The sequence below is a fragment of the Gouania willdenowi genome, chromosome 20 (genome assembly GCF_900634775.1).
Source record: "Gouania willdenowi chromosome 20, fGouWil2.1, whole genome shotgun sequence".
NCBI classification, from domain to species: Eukaryota; Metazoa; Chordata; class Actinopteri; order Blenniiformes; family Gobiesocidae; genus Gouania; species Gouania willdenowi.
The window spans coordinates 16,034,253-16,048,041 of NC_041063.1; the positions used below are offsets into that span (position 1 = coordinate 16,034,253).

Below are 13,789 nucleotides of genomic sequence, written 5' to 3' on the forward strand. Positions count from 1 at the left end.
GCAAATCCGCAGTCAGCAATCTCAATATCTGGGATTGATGATGCAAAGAGGCCAATAGAAGTGTGGGCCCTGCATCGTGGATTGTTATTTGGTGAGTGGATGTTATTGAGGTGGGGGAGAGCGGGATCCGCCTATGAGCGAGCGACTCTTTGACCACGTGATCACCCCCCTCCTCTCCCATTCATCAGGGGTGGACTGTGTTGTCTTTTCAATTCATTTATCTGCAGGAATGATTGCGACTATCAGTCTAGAGCTCACCGCCTGACTGAGGAGGTGAAAGTTGCGCCACAGGAAGGAGAAAACCGCAAAAGACAATAGTGCATGTATGCATGATTTTTTTTTTTTTTTTTTTTTTTTTTTTGGTTATTGCTTGCGCATCGGATGAGCGGTAAAGGGGAATTCCTTGCATCCTGAGAAAAAAAAAAAAAAAAAGTCAAGAGAAAAGCGGTGGATTTGAGAGTTTGCTGAGCCCGGTGCAGACCAACATATCCAGAGAGGGGGAGGAAGAATATCAGTGCGTGCGAGTTTGATTTCTGCTCTCAGTCTTCTCAGCGAGTCTAGACTGAAGATGCTCCTGGACGCAGGACCGCAGTATCCCACCATAGGAGTCACTACTTTCGGCTCCTCACGGCATCACTCAACAGGCGAAGTCACAGAGCGAGAAGTGGCGTTGGGGATTAATCCGTTCGCAGACGGGATGGGCGCATTTAAAATCAACCACAGCTCCCATGATATCGGCTCCGGGCAGACGGCGTTTTCTTCCCAGGCTCCCGGCTACGCAGCGGCCGCCCTGGGGCACCACCACCACCCGAGCCACGTTGGCTCCTACTCCACCGCCGCCTTCAACTCCACCAGGGACTTTCTGTTCAGAAATCGGGGTTTCGGGGACGCAACCGGTGCGCAGCACAGTTTGTTTGCCTCTGGGAGTTTCGCAGGGCCACACGGACACTCAGATGCAGCGGGGCACCTGCTCTTCCCGGGACTCCATGAGCAAGCGGCGAGCCACGCGTCCTCCAACGTGGTCAACAGCCAGATGCGGCTGGGCTTCTCGGGGGACATGTATGGACGGGCTGATCAGTACGGCCACGTTACGAGCCCGAGATCCGATCATTACGCATCGACCCAGCTGCACGGCTACGGCCACATGAACATGAATATGGCAGCGCACCACGGAGCGGGGGCCTTTTTCAGATACATGCGGCAACCGATTAAACAAGAGCTCATCTGCAAGTGGATCGAACCGGAGCAGCTGAGCAACCCCAAGAAGTCGTGCAATAAAACTTTCAGCACCATGCACGAGCTGGTGACCCACCTGACCGTGGAGCATGTGGGGGGACCAGAGCAGTCCAACCACGTCTGCTTCTGGGAGGACTGCCCCAGAGAAGGAAAGCCTTTCAAAGCCAAATACAAACTTGTAAATCACATCAGAGTTCACACCGGAGAAAAACCGTTCCCGTGTCCGTTTCCCGGCTGTGGGAAAGTGTTTGCTCGATCGGAAAATCTTAAAATACACAAAAGGACGCACACTGGTAAGAACTGATCTCTATCCTCTCTGATAGCCTTAAATTAGTGTCATCTAATTTATTATTCAACAAATAATTGCAGTATTTCTAAATAATATCACATGCAAAAATTTTAATTCTTAGATGTATTGCTACAATAATAAACACTGATAATATATACATTATTGTATCCATAGGCTCATCTCTTACATCTCTTACATTTTTACGACTACTTTTAGGATTTTACGCACAAAAAAAACAAGCATCTGTTCGGTGTTATTTATTGTGTTTCTGTTTATTTATGCCATGTCCAGGTGAGAAGCCGTTTAAGTGTGAGTTTGAGGGCTGCGACAGACGATTTGCAAACAGCAGTGACCGCAAGAAACACATGCACGTCCACACGTCGGACAAGCCATACCTCTGCAAAATGTGCGACAAGTCCTACACACACCCCAGCTCCCTCCGGAAACACATGAAGGTAAGAGATCATGCAAACACACACACACGCACACATACACACACGCACACACACACACACACACACACACACGCGTGTGTAGGCCTATAACATTTCCACCTCCTAACTTTATATAGTAAAAAATAAATAACGAGGTAGAATTATGTATTATTTTGTAAATTGTTGCATTTTTTAAATCCATAAATGTGTAAAAATAAATAAATACATTAAATAGTAATTCGTTTTTACACGTTTTTATGTCAAATTTTTGGTGCATGTTTATAACAATACTTTTTTTTAAATGCAGCAAAAATCTGCTCATAAAAAAGGAGTCAAAACGAATGACTATTTTATGTATTTATTTATTTTACACATCTACTGTTTATCGACAATCATTAAAAAAAATGCACCAAAAATCTAAATAATACATTTTTTTTGTGTTTTCACTAGCAAAATACTACTATTATATTATGATAATGACTATAATAAATCATTCTAACATTTTAGGTCCATGAAGCCACCAACCCAGCATCGCAGCCATCTCCTGCGGCCAGTTCGGGTTACGAATCGTCCACACCTCCCACCATAGTGTCCCCGTCCACAGAGAACCAGAGCAGCAGCTCCATATCACCAGCAGCCTCAGCAGTCCACCACACAGCCACCACAGCACGCTGTCGTCAAATTTCAATGAATGGTACGTGTAAATATTTTTTTGTGTGGGGGGAGAAAAAAAAAAAGACTGATTCCCCCCCTTTTTCCCCTCCGCCCAAAAAAAAAAAAAAACATAAAAACCAACAACTCCTGGAAATCAAAGACTTTATAAGTCAGGACTGAGAAAAGACGGGAGGCCCAAACAGGCTGTGAAAGACAATGTATGGACTGAAAAGGAGCCACTGAGTGTAACTCCCCTCTTTATTGTTTCTTTTAAGTCTTTATTTTTACTGAAAGACTGATTTAAAAAAAAAAAAAAAAAAAAAAAAAAAAAAAAGGTGAGCTCAAAAAGCATGCTATCAGCGGGTGGAAGCCTGAATTCTTTTTGTACATAAAAAATTTCACCAAGTTGGGGAAAAAAATGTAATATTTTATTTTGTAAATATCACAGTTTAAGGTAATTTGTGAAAAATGTGGTCCCTAGATATATGGAAAAATGAGATGGTTTTAAGAGTATTGCGATGAATAGACTGAATTTGTTTAAAAGAATGTTATAGTTGTGTACCAAATGTGAATTATTCAGTATTACTACTCGTCGACCTTAACCGACTCTTAGTATTAATGTTTTTGTAGCCACTGGTGAAACATTTTTCGTCCCAAGGTCCAGTTTGAGTAGCACCAGTATCATTGTTGTTATTTAAATGTCATGTCGATAAATCGTGTAGTGAAAGCATGAAAACTCCGTGTCAATCTGTTCATGTACGTGATATAAATATAAAATCTTTGTCAACTTGCTTTTGTCTGAAAGAAAGTATTATTATTATTATTACTACTACATGTAAAGTAGCTCAATTTTCCATATTTATCCGCATGTAAAGGATGTTAGAGATGATCGGTATTTATGGAGAAATGCGCTCGTATTTAGTTTACAAAAAATGTTTGGATACATTTCGTACTATATTAAAGCATTAAAAATATCATTAATACACTGCGTTGGAGGTTTTTCCATTATTATTATTATTATTATTATTATTATTATTATTATTATTATTATTATTATTAGTGTTTGAGGTTCATATCAATTGGTTAATTAAAAAATTAGAGATTAAAGATTATTTGCAAATATAGTTTGACATTTTTTCCATTTTTTTTTTTTTTTTTGTTAAAGTAGGCTATATATAGGTTTAATCTTTTGGTGTGTGTGTGTGTGCGCTACTGACAACTTGACTGACAGTTGATAATAGGTAAATTCACTTCATCCTCTGCATCTTGTGTCCCCCCCAAAATTAACATCCAACACTTTGCCCTGCAGTAATGAGCAAATTAAATCGATTAATCACGGAGGTTGTTCCTCAGTGTAAACCGAAATGTTCTGCGTTACTTAATTGTTCTAAAATCTAATTTTCAAATCTAATTTATTTGGGTTTTCCCCCCCCTTTATTCTCTTTTTCTGCGTGTTTTCGGATTCCGTAGTTGGAGGGAGGCTGTGGGGGAAGTCGGTGCATGTTTTCCCCTCATTGTTCCCCCCGCATGCCGCTTGCTTGACCGCCCCATTAGGCAGGGATCACATCAGCAGCAGCCGCCACTGATCACGGTTAACGCTGCCAGTGCAGGAGCCACGATCTGTCACTCTGGAGCTTTGTCCTAAACAAAAACACAAAACCCAGGACTAGTGCGCACACACCCAAATAAAACCACTTTTTACCTTTAAAAAAAATAAAACCTCTCCAACAAAAACACACCCCATGCGTCCGCGTCAGCCGCGCGTGCACGCATGCATGCAGAAAAATACCAACAAACGACTTCCACCCCTCTCAGATGATTATATCGAAATGTATTGAAATGTATTCATTTTCTTTTCACGGACTATTACATTTGAAGATAAATGAAGGATGGTAATAAAATGACTTTTTTTTTTTTGACTCTATTTACCACTACTTGTGTGTGTGTGGCTGCAGCGCAGATGCTTCCAAAAAAGATGCGCTGATTTCCTGTTTTACAGTCACTTTGCAGCTTTAGTGCGGGAGAAAGAAAGGGGAAAAATATGTTGAAATGTAACTGGAGACATAAAGAATAAAAAAAAAAACTGGCTAATGCGCTTTTGATAGTGCGCACATGCATTTGCGCACACGTGAAATGCACAAAAGCAAAATCTGCTGCAGGCTTGAAATGATCCTTTAAAACTCTAAAAGCAAAATGTTGTTGACTGTTTGGATTCATTGTTAATTTCCCCTCATTATGGCTTCTTAGTTTCAATCGGTTTTTCTACTAAGGAGATAAAGTGCGACCTTAAAGCCAAAAACAGCCAGATGCTGCTCATTTAACGTGCCAGTGTCAGTGTCGTGCCAGACTGAATGCATGCGCACGGAGCCCCGGCGTGCTGTTTCACTGCTTCTTCTTCTTTCCTCCGTGGCTCTGCTGCTGCTCTAAGACAGGCGCGCCAAGTAAAAAAAAAAAAAAAGAGAGAGTTGGAGCTCACGATTCCAGAAGAAAGCTTGATGGCGACCGCAGATCCAACAGGAACAGAAAAAAAAAAAAAAAAAAAAAAAAAAAACGCCCACTTTCAATGAATTTACACTCATGCCTGGAAAATGACAAACACTCAGATATGGGAAAAGCGCAGGCGCCAGCATCATGAATATTTATCATCAGCACTTGTAGCCACTAAACCGAGCCCTGCGTTTGTGTTGCTCTCACATATCAGACAAAGTAGAGGTCCAGCTTTTATATTCATTTTTTTGTTTAACATATTTATCTACACGTCAGTTTTGAGGGTTTAGGTCAACTGCAAACAGGATTACGCACGCAGACTTTCATGCACTTCTCCTGATATATCCGAATGCCATTGGTGACCTTTCATAGTTTCACTATGCTTGGTGTTTTTTTTTTTTTTACTGATTTGTACAATTTATTGAGATATTTTTTCCACAGCCTGCAGCCACTGACATGTTGGATATATAGTCCTAGATCAGATGAAAGAAAAGAGGAGCTGCTGGAGTGCCAGCACTCTGATCTGCATGCCCAGCTGCCAAATAGACAAATTGAAGTTTTGGTTTTACTTAAAAAAAAATAATAATAAAATAAAAACTGGAACAAATCTGAATTTTAAAGTCATTAAATTACTGGCATAACTCATTTATTTTCTCCCAATTCCATATCTTTGCTGAGCTCAAGCTCCAAACACAACAAGGTCAATGTCATGTCAGACATTTTAGGTTTTTTTTTTTGGCATCAATATTTCTCTTAAAACTTATTATTCTGACCACTGTGCAGCAAATGTTAACCATTTAACATCCAGAATCTTAAATAATGGAATAACCTGAAGCAAAGTAGACTTTTAATTCGGAATCCAACCGGATATACAGATAGCATAAGGAAAAATAGGTGAAATGTACCAGTGACTTCATCATAGTTTGACAGGTAATATTTCTGCAATGACCTTTCCAATTGTTTCCAAAACAACAAAAATGAAAAAAAAAAAAAAAAAAAAAAAAACGATAAATAAATAAATAATTAAAGTAAGAAGAAAAACATTCAAATTAAATTAGGAAAAGAAATAAGGCAGGGACAGATTTAAATCAAACAGTAAGGTTGAACATCAAATTAACCTTTAAATATAACTTATTACATATATGAGTTATCAATTTTTCGTTATTTTTGTTTTTTTTTAATGTGGTCGTACATATGTTTTAAGCAGGACTGATTCACAAAGATGAATAGAATAGAATAGAATAGAATAGAATAGAGTTTTTTTTCCATATGTGCGTTAAAAAGAACAGGTGGAATTCTTGTGCATATCCCAGTCATATTGAAAAAAAAAAATTACAAACAACAAATCAGCAAATACATTATTAGAAGGTGAAAAACAAGGACAGAACTGAATAAATTAATGAACTGGAGAAATGATATGTATCTTTATTATAATAAAATAAAATACATACATATATATATATATATATATATATATATATATATATAAAGTGGAAAATGTTTTTATTTAATTTATTTTTTAGGGCAAAAACCCATTTATATTTACCCCTGTTAATGCGTTCAGTGGCTGTCCTGCAGTATTACAGCAGCCGTCCTGACAGCCTTTTCATTTTCATTTAAGCACTGCTCTGATTGGGGCATTCATCTCTGGTCCCGGGGCCGAGGCAGGAAGAAGGGGCTTCGTTATAGTGAAACATAGACTCACCGTGACCCCCATTGCATCAGTTGTGATGTTTGACATGCTATTAAGTTGGGACCGTGCAGGAGATTTGTGGAGGCGCTGACACGGTGATGTCGCGATCCCCCCCTTTGACGCGCTGCTAAATGAGGCCACTCCAATTAGCTACTGCAGCACACCTCCAGCACTGAACAAACAGTCCCAGTCTCACACCCAAAGCCTGTTTACCCACTGGAAACTCCACTGTGTCGCATCCTCGCTGTGCATTTAGAGCTATGTGCTCAAGGGCACTCCGGCAGTGCCCCCCAATTGGGTGATGAAGACACAAAAACTTCACAAATTCACAGTGAAACACATTCTGCAGCCACTTTTATTTTATTTGTGTACATTTTCAATGCATTTGTATTTATTTACTTAATCTTATTTTAATGCCTATAATAAAGTGTGAATTGTGCTCCAAAGTGACAATATAATACATAGTAATAAATGTGTGACGCAGTGATTTTAGTTCTAATTGTCCCAATGAACAAATGTTCATATTTACAAGCAAATAATTAGCTTATTTCTATCTGGTTCTGCATGTACAATTTGTTTAATAATTAATAAACTTGGGCAAAAACAACAAAACAAACTGGGGAAAAACTGTATATGTACTTTATACAGAGGTGTAAAGAGTTCTGATATATCCTACTCAAATAGAAGTACTGTTATAAGTACAAGTAAGTCCTACATAAAATACTCAAGTACAAGTCAAAAGTAGTAGTCAATCAAATAGTACTCAAAGTATAAGTTACTTTTACCCCCATGTCTATTTTTGGTAAAAAATCTTGCCACTGTTCCCTTGCATACAGTAAACATCTCATGTAGAAATGTAAGATTAAATCTTGCACAATTGGAAATTAATTTATTTTCTACAAATGCATCTGTATAAAATAAAAGGTTTGTTATCATAGTAACACCAATGAATTCAACTCAAAATAAAAAATAAAAAAAATGAAAAATAAAAATAATCTATAGCTACATTTATGAACTCTAGAACTGAGAAAATAATCAGCATTTAGTGCTGTTTACATTTAATCTGATTGGTCGTCTGATGCATTTATGGTCATTTCATTTTTTTGTTGTTTCACAATGTCTGTTGATCGTTTTAAAACAAAAACAAACAAAAAAATGTACTCAGTAACAGTTGGGTGTAGAAATGTAATAAATTACTTCTTTTAAAACATACTTAAGTACAAGTAAAATTACTGATGTAGTAATATACTCAAAAAAGTACAATGATAAAAGCAGCAGTAACATGAATAGGCCTATTTATAATCCCTGACTTTCACCTGTGCTATTATATAACATCTAATGTCAATAAATAATAAATAAAAGTGAAATGTGCAGTTAAAGCTCACAGAATGAACTCCAGTCCCAATATTTAAAATCACACTAAAAGCATGCATATGGTAGAATAATGCAGTGTTTAATGAAGAGGTCGTCTCTTCACAGAGCAGCTTGTCGACATCTGCTTATCTGATTAGTCTGATAATGAGTTCCTTTTTTTTTCTGATGGGGATGACCAGCCATAGATAATCACTGACAGGCTTCCTCTGATCCATCCGACATCACATGACTTCTGTCAAAGCTCTTTGTCCAAAGTGAGGAGGAAGAAAACTGTATGTTATTTAAACAATATGGGTGTTACCTTGGTGCCAGAACTTGACGATGTTTTCCTTTTAGCAAATATATCCATTTATTCATGTATTTCCAGTTAACCACCAAATTTGACCTAATAAAATTGTTATAAAAATGATATTGGGCTTTTATTTTGGTGTCAGGATCTATGAATGCAGTATTTTATCTAACCTAAGGGTCATCTTCAGTTTCAGTTCATGTGTTTGTTTCAGTCTAGCAAAGATAACATTCAAACATAAATCACGATTTTAAAAATACATAACGAGACTGAAACAGGCTGAAGCAAAAATGCTTGCAAGACATAAATCGTAACGTTCAAGTTGCCTTTTTCAGTAATACACACAAAAGAAATGCAAGCATTCAACAAGTAATTTGGTTTGCCTTTTTTCAAATAATGCAAATAAAGAAATGTATATATACAGTATATATACACGTGCTTTCTTTTATGTACAACATTTAACAAAGGTCACAAACATATTTCTACTGCTTCACATTACTCTCTAAAATATGTTGTGACATTTTCTTTTTTTAAATTAAATAGTGTTAAATAGTGTTCACTGTCTCATTTCAAAATAAGAGTGAGTTGCCAAATACATAGACAGAAACGTGACACAACCAAAACACTAATAAATAATACAGCTTTATTATTATTTTAATAGTCTCACAAGCACTTATTATTTTTGTCTTCCTCTATTTTATCTACACCTTTTTCATAAATTCGAGGTATTAGTCATGTGCGGATGAAAGGAACATTGGTATTCATATGCACAATTGCTGTTAGTGTCGATGCTGTTATTAATATCAACAGTTTTTTTCTCCCGTCTCCCTCAAACATTTGGTGCTTTGTAATTGCGCTGCCTCGCTGTTGTTCGGTTTGATTCTGATAATGAAAGTACATCCATCATTAGGGTCCATAGCACTCTGTGTGTTCATTGTGAGAGTGTGGGCATCTGTGGAGGGTTTGCATTCATTATCATTCAAGCGTTTCATGGCGTTAAGCCTTTTTCAGAGTCACAACAACTTCTCCAAAAATCAAAGGAAACAGACTATAAAATAAAGTTACATTTCCCAGACCTCTTGAACACATTTCAGCATTCTATACAGGTTTGATGTTGAAGCACTTTCATGTTTTTATGTTCACAGAGGCTTCTTTTGTGCTCTTTTTTTTTTTTCATCTGTCCAATGCATTCCGATACAATTATTGTAATACACAAAAGGAGCAATCGCTGTGAAAACTGGCAAACATTTATGGTATTATCATTATTGTGTGTTTAGAAGTGTTTTTCAGATGCGTCTGGAGGCGGAAAGGTGGACATGCAACTTGTTGTGGTGACAAGGACAGAGAACGAGCCGGAAGGTGAAAGTTCCCGTTGCATCTGTCAATGTGAGGGTGTTTGTATCACTGAAACCAAGTGGGCAGGATCTCTGCTCGCTCATCATAGAACAAGGTCTAGGGGGAAAAAAAAAAAAAATGAAAATGTGTGACACTCGGAGAGAAAATGTACTCTTCTTCTCAGCTGTGTGACACATATACATTCATAGAGGTGTAAAGCTGCGTACTCTTAGGATATCGATCCATGTCATGTCTGATTCCTTCATGTCAAAGTAAACTGGGCGTGACGTCAGGTTTAAGGTGAAAATAGTCGACAATATCTTAAAGTAACAGTGTCAGAAGCTGGCGTGACCTCTGTGACCCTTCAATAACGATGTGAAAAAACACCTCCTGTATAGTGCTGGGCAATATTTCTAGATTCAAGATATATATCAAGTTTTCTATTTTGGTGATATAGGAAAAAAAATTTTTTTAGTTTGATAACAATTGTTTGAGGAGTAGTATGTCTTTATTATTCAATCATACACACACACACACACACACACACACACACACACACAAAATTGCAAACAAAATTAACATTACTAATAAAAAATTTTTAAAAAAAACTATACAAAGTCATGAAACTATACATTTTGTTTACATTTTTTTTGTTGCATTTTTTCATTTTTCTTTGCGTTTCCTGAAGTTTTGATTGGGCTTCAACTTCAACTTGTGGGCGGGGCCTCCTCCGGATGATGCTAGAAGTCGTTTTTGTAGAGTGGCTGCTGTCAGAACGGCATCAAAAGCCCAGTTCAATGGATTTTTGAGTATGTCTTAACGCAGATCTTCTCCTGAACAAGCCACACTACAGAACTCACTCACATGTGCTGTCCTTTATAGGAGGAAAAGCCAAAAGTGGCACATTTTGTGCGTCCGTTTGTTAATTAATGTGTCTGTGTGGCATTTTGCATCAGAAAATTTTCCCCAGAATTGTACTTCATTTAAATTCAAATTAACAATTTATATCATATATTGCTATTTTATAAAAATATATTGAGAAGTGAGTTTTGGTCCTATTCCTGTATCTGAGTTCTATACACAATAGTTATATAATTATCATTTACTTGCTTCCTTAACCAGTTCGTTAGTGACGACATGAAACTTTTTACGCGCTGAGTGGACAAACAACGGTAAAACAATCCTTTATTGACAACAGAGTAAAATACACAATAAAATATTGACGTCCTGTTCAAAACACATCAACATAGAAGTACAGAACGTCAAAATAAAATACACGAATAAATCACGGTAATTATTGAATAACATTTCTGCTTAAGTAACCTAATCACATTCCTTACATCAGTATAACAAATTAAGTTATTTCATTATTATTATATAAATGGCACTTGGCATATCCAACGCATCTTGAAATCAGCTTTCAGGTTAGATTTCGAATAAAGACACAGGAATTTAACACCAATTTAAGTCCAAACTGGAAGAAAAGACGTGTTTTGTCCACATTGTAGAAAACAAATGTTAATTAATAAACATTTAAAAGTGTATGGCCACATTTACCAGCATGCAAGATATTGTTATTAGATAAACAAGTTGGCAAGCAGGAATCCATCTTTTCTAAATGACTGACCAACCATTTGATGGATGCAACTGCGATAATTCAGTTTCTCCTCTGATAATTATTTCAAAATAAAATGCTGCACATTTTCAACTTTGTGAGACAAGTGCCTTTCATTAATCTCAGTTTCCCGTTGCTCACTCATTGTTTGATTGATAATGATTGGCCCGAATCTGCTCGGACCAGGTGTTAGCGCTTTATTATTTTCACACCACCTACTATTAATCACTAAATGGTGTTTCCACCTGCACCTGACATCACAACACAACTGTAGCCAAATACCTCACACTGTTACTTTTGTGAGGATAATAAACATGGAGGGTTTGTGGTGTTGAGGAAAAATAAATCAGAAATAAAACATACCTCCTTTGTTATGTGACACTGTTGGGTCATGAACTCACAGGGGATAAAAAAACACTTTAAAATAAAAAAAGCTGATTTTATTGATTCTGATAACGAGTTTTTTTTGTGATTTTTTTTCTTTTATTGAGGCGAGTTTATTGTGTTGGCGTTAACATTGTGTCCACAGATGGAAACACTTCAGTGTCAGAGTGGAATGTGTCTGAATATCATCAATAAAGCTTTTGATGACATCATCCTTCGTCAGCATGTGTACGGTCTATAATTTTTCATGTGTCTTTTTTTTTTAATTCTATTTTTAAAAGTGATGCAATATTGTGGCTACTTATATTTCTTACATATTTTGCATTATTTAAACAGGGTGATCTAAAAAAGACAGAAACATTTTAAATAAATAACCAGCAAGCAAAAAAATGAGTTTTGAATAAGGAGATTGTAGATTTAAAATTGGTTACAGTTTTTTTTTTTAAGATCGCCAGCAGTTTTTATACCTTTAGATCCCCACGAATAAAGCATAATATATAATGATATCATCAATACACTCAAAGAAGAGGTTCATGCAATCTTTAGAGTCATTGTCACCAGACTGGCTGAATGGATTTCACAATATACACAACTATAACATCACATCTCACTCTCACTTTAAAGCAGTCACCACTCTTTCCATATCCTACCCTGACTCCCTCTTCCCTGTTCCCTTCCCCCTCACCTAGGTGTAACACTGCCCTCTCTTTTATATCCTCCCTATAATAAAGTTTCTTCCTTAGGGAGTGCTGGTGATGGTCACGATTACGCAATAAAAGAAATAAATGCATTTATGTAATTGCAATAACAAATCATGCATTGCTGTATATAAAAAATTGCACTTTTTGCAGTGTTAACCTTCGACAGCGTGTGCAAAAAATTGTCGATAGTTAATTTGTGAAGGTTATTTCTTTTAAATTTAGCAAATATTCAAGCTTTATGCATTTCAAATAAAAATAAATAAAAAAATAAACAGACCACACCCATTACATCCTTTGTCTTGCGCTTGGTTAACCTGCATGCCCATCTTTCAGGGCATTACAGAAAGAAACTCACCGAACAGTCGAATGGCTTCATGTACCCGTAAATACTCACCATGAGTGTAGTGATTGTTTAAAAGCTGATTTTTTTTGCAAATATTCTCAATACTTCAAAAGTCTAATAATAATCAGAGAAAGTAACGATGAAAATTGTCAGTTCTGTTGAAGCTCAATCATTGGAGTTTGGTTTCTGTTGGGATTTTCGGGATTTTTAAAAATTCATTATCTTTGAAGTGTGTGTCGGGGGTCAGATGAGTTAAAAGAGCACCAGAAATGTTGTTTAAATGAGTTTTTCCAGATTAAAAATATGAAAACATAAAGCATAGTGCAGTTTTCCCTTTTGTATGTTTATTTGTTCATTGGATCCCCATTAACTTCCACCTTAGTGTTTGCTCATCTTCCTGCTTCTAATGAGAACAGAAAAATTAAAGACAGTTAAAAATAAAAAGGCACATCAAGACACACTTTCATTAGACCAAAAATACATGATGTATACATATACATTAAGATTGGTAAAAAAAAAAAGATTTTTTAATTATGCATAAAGTTGACATATATCTTTCAGGTCCCTATAGGCAATTTGTTCCATAAGTTAAAAGCTCTAAAAATGTTTGTAAATGGTTGATATTAGGTCGATTGGTGACTAAGTTGGAGTTTCAAGCAAGTCGAGTAGTGTATGAGTGAAATAATAATCAATAAATATTTACTTGTATTGAATTGTATTAGTAACGTTCCTTCTTGATGAGAAATGGGGAATTTACCTTTATTGTAATGTCTGCTAAAGTTCACTATGAGTTCAATTCCAGCCATGCTATACAATTTGAACACTATTTACATTAATATACTAAACTTAAAAACTAAACCACTACTACAAAATCAGCACAAAGAGATTACCAAGCAAGATTGACTCAAGATTATAACATCTAATGAAACACATCTTTACAAATGTTAGCATTGAG

At 36.5% G+C, this 13,789-nt stretch overlaps 1 protein-coding gene across 1 annotated transcript; it reads left to right on the plus strand.

Moving 5' to 3' along the window:
- On the plus strand, positions 1 to 2,763 carry zic1 (zic family member 1 (odd-paired homolog, Drosophila)). Its single transcript, XM_028434074.1, is given in 4 exon segments — positions 1 to 1,529; positions 1,817 to 1,980; positions 2,467 to 2,617; positions 2,620 to 2,763. Coding segments are annotated over 4 exon segments (1,320 nt in total). The 5' UTR covers positions 1 to 568; the 3' UTR covers positions 2,664 to 2,763.
- The last annotated feature ends 11,026 nt before the right edge of the window (positions 2,764 to 13,789 follow it).